This window comes from Sinocyclocheilus rhinocerous, unplaced genomic scaffold, assembly GCF_001515625.1.
Source record: "Sinocyclocheilus rhinocerous isolate Xijiao unplaced genomic scaffold, SAMN03320098_v1.1 scaffold2584, whole genome shotgun sequence".
Taxonomy (NCBI): domain Eukaryota; kingdom Metazoa; phylum Chordata; class Actinopteri; order Cypriniformes; family Cyprinidae; genus Sinocyclocheilus; species Sinocyclocheilus rhinocerous.
The window spans coordinates 27575-36354 of record NW_015652145.1 but is presented as its reverse complement, the minus strand read 5'-3'; the positions used below and the strand labels follow the sequence as shown (position 1 = coordinate 36354).

Genomic DNA, 8780 nt, shown 5'->3' with positions numbered 1-8780 from the left:
AAAAAAAAAAAAAAAATATATATATATATAAAAATGTTATCTTATGTCTTTGGTTATTGTTATCTTCATCTCCATTTTTTATTAGCTGTAATAACTGAATATTCATTCTTCGCAATCAAAAATCATCTTTCTAAATTATTAAAAAAACAAGCCTTTGTTACAAATAGAGAGATGCACTTGAAACATAAAGTTTTGGTTTTATATGAAAGGTACATAACAGTCATTTGTATTCAAGCTGTTGGTTGATACACCACATGTGTACTTACAGTGGATGTTTATTGTGTAGTTCAGCACAAGTTCATCTTTTTGAGTGTTGTGTTTCACCACACACTGGATGTTCTTCTTATTTAAATGTTTTAATGGGACACCAAGTAGGTAGGACACAACAGTAATGGTCCCATCTGGGTGCACTGTACGGTTGGTTTTCATTAAATGTGAACGATGAATAGTGAAAAGTAGCCCAGCCTGCTTTTGGTCCTCTCAAAATTAAAAGCATTTACTCATTTAATTTTTACAGTTTTCACATAGCACAAACCATTTCTGTAGGAGGAAAGTCCGGTAGTAAGCATGAAATATTTTAAATAACTCCCCGAGTTCCATCACTGTTAGGAATCAAATCACAGAGATATATGCAGGCATTATGCCATAGAATAATATGAACAAGCCATCTTACCAAAAACGGTGACATTGATGTCAGTCTCTAATGGCCCACTAGGGTATAGGTTGAAGGTACATGTGTAGATCCCTTCATCCAGAAGCCTCATTCTGAGCAGCTGAATTGATCCATTTTTCTCTGCAAAGTTCCCAATAAATTGTACTCTGTCCTCCAATCCATTCTTATGTTCAGTTTTGCCCCCTTGGCGAATGACAAAGAAGACGCTCTCTTCAAGTTTTTCTCGTGTCTTTTTCTTCCATATAATACGAGTTAGATCATCATCCGTTTCAGTCAGCTGACACAACAAAGTGGCATTTTCTCCATATATGACTGTTGTATCATGACCAATAACCTTTCCACCTGGAAAATACATAAAAACATTAATTAACAAACATTTTACTAAACTGCAAAACCTGGAAGTGTAGAGGTAGAGTAGAATTCTATGAAAGAGAATGGATTATAAAAAATGTAGTAAAATGATGTATACTCTTAAAGGCTAGAGCTTACAATACTACACATATAGCTTACACATAAAAACCTAAGTAATTGGGTTTTAGCAACATTGTGTATAGTTCAGATGGGTCACTGTTTTTACAATGAATGGGAGAAATTTAAACTACTACTATGGTGGCTTTAAAGCATGCCACACCTTCCAAATAAAAACATCAATCACCAAACAGGTTCTTGCTTTCAGCATCACAGCATCACTGCAGCTGTTGTTAGAATCTCTAGATATCATAGAAACAGCCTTAAATTTAAATGGTGTTGTGAAACTTCTCAAGACGTCCACCAAGTGAAATGACTCTGGAAAGGGACTTTGGCTTTTGTCAGTGGTAGTAGTTCTTAATGCATGCAGCCATATTTCTCGGCGGTGTAAGAAACTATAGTCTGCCCCGACCCAGATTCCCAGATGTTTGATCATGCTCCTTTCCCAGAATGGCTTAATTATTATAGAGAAGATGAAAGTCAACAGTTATGTTGTTTCTAGATCATTTGGGATGATCACATCTTGAGCAAATGGTGACCAATTGTAGAATGGGAGCAGGTGTCGGACACCGAGAACCATCTCAGACAATTAGGTGTCAGAACTTCATTAGCATACAGAGCACAGCTGTTACGACAGGAGCAACTTCATTTACATTAAGGGTAGTAAACTGTAAGTGTATAAAAGGTTTGAGTTTAGGATGTTCGGGGCTCTCGTACTACGTCATCATCAACGGTCAAAGTTCGATTCCAATACTCGAGAACACAAGTACAGAGGATGCATGTACTTGTACATGCCCGGATGTTTTCTTGATAGAGGAAGCAGGAATTGAACTGTTAGGGTGCTTTTCATTTCTAATTTGTGCATCCTCATTACCTTTCCTCGCATCATAGCTCCACCCCACTTAGGTTGTAAGGGAAGGATGCAAGCAAAGAGAATAAGGGCGGATGAATCAAAGGAAAGCTTATTTGAATATTGGAATATACTTGATCAATCAAGTGTCACTTCAAAGCATCATTAGCTGTGCTCAAGGGATCTGCCCTTATGTTGTTAAAGTTTGGTTATTTAACACATTCATAATAAATTTTAGTGCACGATGCCCCGTTGAAATATATGAGGTGTACAGTATAGTTTATGTAAACTGCAAAGGTAAAATATAAATTCAAATAATTATGACAGATGTGAAGGGGGAGGAGAATTTATACGTGTGTCAGGTTTTTCGACAAGAAAGACTTCCGTGTATAGGATACACCTGTGTATCCTTGCTCATAACTCCTCTGAAAGCTTCCTCACTCCTCGTTCCTTGCCTCTTCGCGGTGCAGTTATAGTATTGAGATGTCCTTCAAGATGGGTAACTTTGATCGGTTTCACTTATATTGCTGTAGACACTTGCCCAAAAAAGTGCGGGGGACGAATTTACGTGATATTAAAAGTGGGGGGGACATGTCCCCCGCGTAATCTACGCCCCTGCTTTGCATTATTGAAATTGAAAAACAGCTATGGACAGCTTCGAGTACAACATCACGTGTTGTCATCTTGAATGCAGTTATCAGTTATGGTGAATGGAGACTCCAGCATGTTTGCTTGATACCTGAGAACGAATGCATTTCATTATCGTGTGTTATACAGCAAGTTTGAGTTTCCGGAAAAACCAACCAGGTTTGTTCTTGCGCGTCAGGCATGTACAGCTGAGCTTCTGTTTATATTTGCTGATCAATGTAAATATGTGAATAACTAAACCGCTCAATTCATATGTAGTAGTTTTACAATCTCTTTATGAACTTTTTGAAGCGTCAAAGTGGTAGTTGTGTCAATGGAGGGACAGAAATCGTATACTTAAGAAAAGTAAGATGAATATATTACGTTCCACAAAGTCAAAATGTCACCAGCGGCTGTGTTGGTTTTAGGTTTGAACTACGCTACTCAGAACAGACTATGACAATAATTACATATAATTTCTCATTTCTCCTACAAAAGAATATAAAGTAACAAGCCTATGTATCATGTGATGCACATTGTGTGTTTAAAGGTTAAAATGAAATTCGGTGGGGTTAGGACCCAAATAGCACACATACGTCTGCAAGATGTCTGTTTTACATGCATTCTAATCTAAATCATCAACATCTGAAAGACATTTTCTAAACGTCTATTTGACTTCTAATAGGAAACGATCGTATTGCAGATGAGCAAACACTCTATAAACTGCGTCATGCAGATGCAATTAATGCAGACGTCAAAGAGTCTCGGTGATGTAGGCTGTGTGTGCTATCGTGATTAGGGGTTGTTCTAAAAATATACGCGTAGGAAATACATGTATGTTTAAATGCACAATTGAATGTCCATGTTTTCTAATAGCATTTAAACTCACCACGGTAGCTTGACATTAATTTACAGTACGTTTTACGAAGATTAAAAATAAGAATAAGAGTCCCTCACTTCAGAAAATATAGCCTACGTCACATAACATACCTGTCTGAAGAATTTAACTAGAGCTTTTCACAGCATCAATTCATCTTCGTAAACATGTACTCACCTGATATTTTGACGCAGATGACAGACGACAAAAACAGAATAAATAATATCACGGTTTCTTTTTTCCAAAAAGAGGAATGGAGCATGTCGAATTTAAGCATTTCACTTTAAGACACGCCATCCATAACAACAAAGAGCGCGATTAATTCTTTGTAGCAATCTACCATCTGATCCTACACTATTAATACAACAGCACTTGGATTTGGTATGTATTCGTTCGTTAAATGCATCAATTAGTATAAAAACGATACATGTAGTTTTTAGTTTTTGTGCGCCTGATGGAGTTAAAACGGTCGTGTTCAGATCAGTAAAGCTCTGCGCAGACTACTGGTATGGCAAGCCAAGTTAACATTTAATGTTTAAAACTAGGGTTGTGCAGCGAAGCCAGTATTTGTATCTGTAACAATCACAAAATTATTATCTGTATCTGTAATAAAACAGATCTGTATCTGTTTATCAATAATGATAAAACCGGAAGTAGGCGGAGCTTGAACCAGAACAAAGACCGTTTTGTTTATGGTTTTACGGTTTTGTTTATCTTTTTTTTCATAGTTATCACTAAACAAATATGCCGTGTTTAACTAAAATAATAATTCATAATAAATAATAACATCTCCAGCCAAATCTAGCTTCTTCTTTGTGGGAAAAAAGGACGGGGGCTTGCGGCCATGCATAGATTATTGTGCACTCAATGCCCAAATGGTCAAATATACATATCCTCTTCCTCTAGTTCCAGCTGCCCTTGAGGAACTCCGTGGAGCTTGCATCTTCTCTAAGTTGGACCTTCGAAGTGCCTATAACCTCATTCGAATTCGCAAGGCAGATGAGTGGAATACGGCTTTCATCACTCCAACAGGCCTCTGTGTCCGAATAAAACATCAGATCATGCACATACTATCCTGTCTCTTTGAATTTAAATGTATATTTATTCACACCGGCTCTTGAAAACCTCCATGTGAACACACTTGCCCGAAAAAGTGCGGGGGACGAATTTACGTGATATTAAAAGTGGGGGGGGACACGTCCCCCGCGTCCCCCGCGTAATCTACACCCCTGGCTTCATCATTGTCTACTGATTCGCCCCATCTCGGGGTAAAGGACGCAACATGAAAAGAGAGAGAGGAAGCTGGGATTCTTTTGAGGGTTTTTAATGACCGTCAAAATAAATAAATAGGGAATTTACTTCAGGAGATGACCAGGCCAAAATAATAAACAAAACTTCCTTATTTTAAGACCTCTTTCCTAAACCCTAACCAAAATAAAATAAAATAAAAGTACAATATATTAACCTAACTCCCTAACCCACCCCCGCACATAGATGATATCCTTATTTACTCACAGAACTTGGCAGAACATCACCATCACGTTGAGCAGGTCCTCCAGAAGCTGAGAAATCACCATCTTTATCTCAAGCTAGAGAAGTGCGAGTTCCACTGTACCACCATCCAGTTCCTCAGGTATGTCATCAAATCCTAAGGCATTAAAATGGATGATAAGAAGGTACAAGCTGTAATGGACTGGCCTCAACCATCCTTAATCAAGGAACTCCAACGTTTCTTAGGATTTGCTCATTTCTATCGCCGCTTCATATACCATTTCAGCCATCTCACTGTTCCATTGACTTCCATGCTCCGCAACAAGCCCAAGTCCCTGTCCTGGACCCTGGAAGCCATCCACTCCTTCACTCAGCTGAAGAAGGCTTTCAGCTCCGCTTCTACAGTCGTCCATCCAGATCCACAGAAACCATTGTTCGTGGAGGTGGATGCTTCTACAGTTGGAGTAGGTGCGGTGCTTTCACAACTCCTCCGAGGTTACATCAATGTGCTTATTTCTCCCGAAAACGTTCCCCAGCGGAGCAAAATTATGATATCAGTAATCGTGAGCTGCTCACCATTAAACTTGCCCTGGAAGAGTGGAGGCATTGGCTGGAGGTAGCAGTTCATCTTTCAAAGTAATAACTGACCATTGTAACCTGGAATATCTGCGAGATGCCAAATGGTTGAACCCCAGACAAGCCTGGTGGGCACTGTTCTTCACTCGTTTTCACTACGGTGACATACCGACCTGGGACCAAAAACACCCGAGCTGATGCCGAGCTATCACATCTCTACCCATCAGTCGACTGACAGGTTTTACCTGAAACTATCCTCCATCCAGCCCTTGTCGTCGTCAGCCCCATCCGATGGTCGATCGACGAGGACATTCGCCAAGCAACTCTCTCCAAACCTGCTCCGCTGGGAGGTCCAGAAGAGAAGACGTATGTACCAGAGTATGTGAGCAGAGTGGAGTGGCAACAATTTCCCCTCCACACTCCATGCATTCAATAATCACTCTGCTCCAGCTCTGCTGCGGGTTCAGCATTTCCCACTCCGCACTCCACTGATCAGAAACACCGCTCCGCCTTTGCTCCATGACAAAATATTTCAGTATGTTTTGAAATATCACAAAGTTCTGTTCAGAACTTACATTAAACTAAAAATAAATACACAATACTAGGAGAATAGTTTTAACATGATTTATTGGAACACTACAATTAGCCCACGTCTATATTAAATGACTGTTTAACTTACTTGTCTGTGCAGCATCTCTCTACTATGGCGAAGAGGGTTGTAGTTACTTCAGAAACAGAAACAATATGCTGTAACTTTTCAGTTTTTAAGCTGATAAATCACAGGACAGCATTGACAATTTTCTGCACTCCTGAATGTTTTGTAGCGTGTGGAACAATAAGACACACAATTATTTGTTATATTCAACAAATAATCCCTAACACCCCTCACCCAACCAACAAGCCAACTATGAGGGTCTATGGACCATTCCCCCGAAATGCAACTAACACCTCTAAAAGGCAGAACAGGCCTCTGGTTCCATGGCAACCAAAGACAAATCATCTGATAATGATTTTATTGCTCAAAGGAATGCAGGCAAAGCAACTCTCACTCATTTTCCTCATAAGAAAGACACACAATGCCCATTGAAATTGACTGTTCTTTAATTAATTCATAGACAAACCTTTCTTTGAATGAACATGCATATCCTCAGGTCCTTGTGTATATTATTACTGTTCTTGGATACTGTATTTTGTATTGCATACTCTTTTATGCATGTATTATGATAGATCACTAGTTAATATAACCTCACCCATAACATGTTTGGTATCTAAGAGCTCCAAATTACGTTTCCTATTTGTTGATTTACATGACATTTTGCTAACTCTGTGACATATAGTATTATAAGAATCTTGAAGATTCTTCTCTTGAACACCCAATCGAGTTTCATATGCAAAACACCATGCTAGAGACCAGAGGTGGGGGACTTGAGTCACATGACTTGACTCGAGTCAGACTTAAGTCGCAAATTGTATGGCTTGAGAGACTTGCTTGACAAATATTCATAAAAGACTTGCCTTGACTTTGACTTGATATTCATGACTTGAGACTTGACTCGGACTTGAGTTAAATGACTCGAAATAACTTGTCTTTTGTTTAATAAATATCTGCAGCGCTTTCAGTTAAAAAAGATATTCTGTCGCTTCAAACTCTATTTTACATGCAAATATAGCCAAAATCACAGCACAGCCATTGTCTTTATCTTATGTGTATTTGATTTCATTAGACAATGTTGTAATTATGAATCAGGATTTTTGTGCAGATTAACATAACAGAGAGCTGGTATGGGCCGCTTTTTAGTCACTATTTCATATTCATCCCATTGTCTTACAACAGAAACAGAAAAATATACCAGTGAAAACAGCTTTATTGAGAATTTGGCTGCATTAAAATACAGTTTGTGAGCACTATCAAATAATTTTTTTCTGCAAGTGCTGTAGCTGAGGGGCTAAGGACTGTAAGGTGCTAGCTATTCCTAAGTAGGTGGAGTTGATCCGTGTGTGCCGGTTAGAACACCAAAGCCGGAGAAGGAATCGAGTTCAACAGATTTATTGTTACAAACATATGCAGAGGGGGAGCCAGGTTATAGCGAAGTGCATTATCCAGTTCTCAGATTGTGCACATATTATAGATGAGCATTAATACTGATGCAGAGCAGTATCATCTTGAACCTTATGTCCTTTGACGGGTCAGCATACACTCATGTATGTGGGTGTGGTCTGCAACAAACAAATAAAGATACATTCTAACAACCAATGGTTCTTATTATTACAATCCACAACATTTATATGCTCACATCCATCACAACATGAATGGCATTACGAAGCAACTGGCTTCCCCCAAACATCACACAATGTAGCATTTGAAACTAACATTATTATAATGGAACATCATTAACAGCTTACATTACTACATTTACACTGAGTGAGAACTCAAATGTTACTATACTTCACACTAGCATCCATTTTGTATAGTCACATATCTTAAACATATATATTCAGTAAACAGCAATCAACTCCGCTTGAATAACAGTTAAAGTTACAATACTCACTTTCTCTCTGGACGCACACAAACTTAAACACTCAAAGGAACATAAAGATAATCGTATGATTGCCGTTTGTAACGGAATCGCATGGCTCATTCCCGCTGAGGACCAATGATGGCTGATGCAATACTAGATTGCGATTGCGCGGCGCTGTGAAGCACTCCACAGAATGAAACGGCATTCCGCCAAAATAAAAGTCCCCGCGATAGAGAAAAGAGCGCTTCTGTGCGTCTGCATTAATGAGCCTTTTGCACACTGGTATTCCCAGGCAGTCTCCCATCCAAGTACTAAACAGGCCCAACCCTGCTTAGCTTCCGAGATCAAACAAGATCAGGCGCAGATAGGGTGGTAAGGCCGTAAGCAGAAGTTGCCCCAAAGAGTGGGCTATTGAAAGATCAAACACTCTATAGGCCAGTGTATTAGCTAAGTACTGAAGAAAACGCTAAAGCTTACAGCACCTGGTATTCCCAGGCGGTCTCCCATCCAAGTACTAACCAGGCCCGACCCTGCTTAGCTTCCAAGATCAGACGAGATCGGGCGAAGACAGGGTGGTATGGCCATAAGCGGGGACTACCCCAAAGAGTGGGCTATTTAAAGATCAGCCACTCTATAGGCCAGTGTATTAGACAAGTAGTGAAGAAAACGCTAAAGCTTACAGCACCTGGAATTCCCAGG

At 39.5% G+C, this 8780-nt stretch overlaps 2 protein-coding genes across 4 annotated transcripts in view; both read right to left on the bottom strand.

Moving 5' to 3' along the window:
- LOC107713696 (poliovirus receptor homolog) overlaps positions 1-429 on the bottom strand; it is a 6391-nt gene extending 5962 nt beyond the window's left edge. The window contains exon 1 of the mRNA XM_016519284.1: positions 267-429. Coding sequence (XP_016374770.1) covers positions 267-429 — 163 coding nt within the window. The remainder of the gene's footprint in view (positions 1-266) is intronic.
- Positions 430-555: 126 nt separating this feature from the next.
- LOC107713717 (CD226 antigen-like) lies at positions 556-6031 on the bottom strand. Of its 3 annotated transcripts, none has more exons than XR_001636922.1 (3): positions 5265-6031; positions 5011-5143; positions 652-1015 (listed from the first exon to the last, which is right to left on the bottom strand). XR_001636922.1 is itself a non-coding variant. In XM_016519303.1 (2 exons), the coding sequence occupies exons 1-2, from the start codon at positions 5989-5991 to the stop codon at positions 639-641; spliced, it is 561 nt and encodes a 186-aa protein (XP_016374789.1). In that variant the 5' UTR covers positions 5992-6031; the 3' UTR covers positions 556-638. The 3 variants fall into 3 exon arrangements, 1 of the variants encoding a protein (XP_016374789.1); XR_001636923.1 differs by having other exon boundaries at positions 5808-6031; XM_016519303.1 differs by lacking the exon at positions 5011-5143 and having other exon boundaries at positions 556-1015; positions 5808-6031.
- Between the last annotated feature and the right edge of the window lie 2749 nt (positions 6032-8780).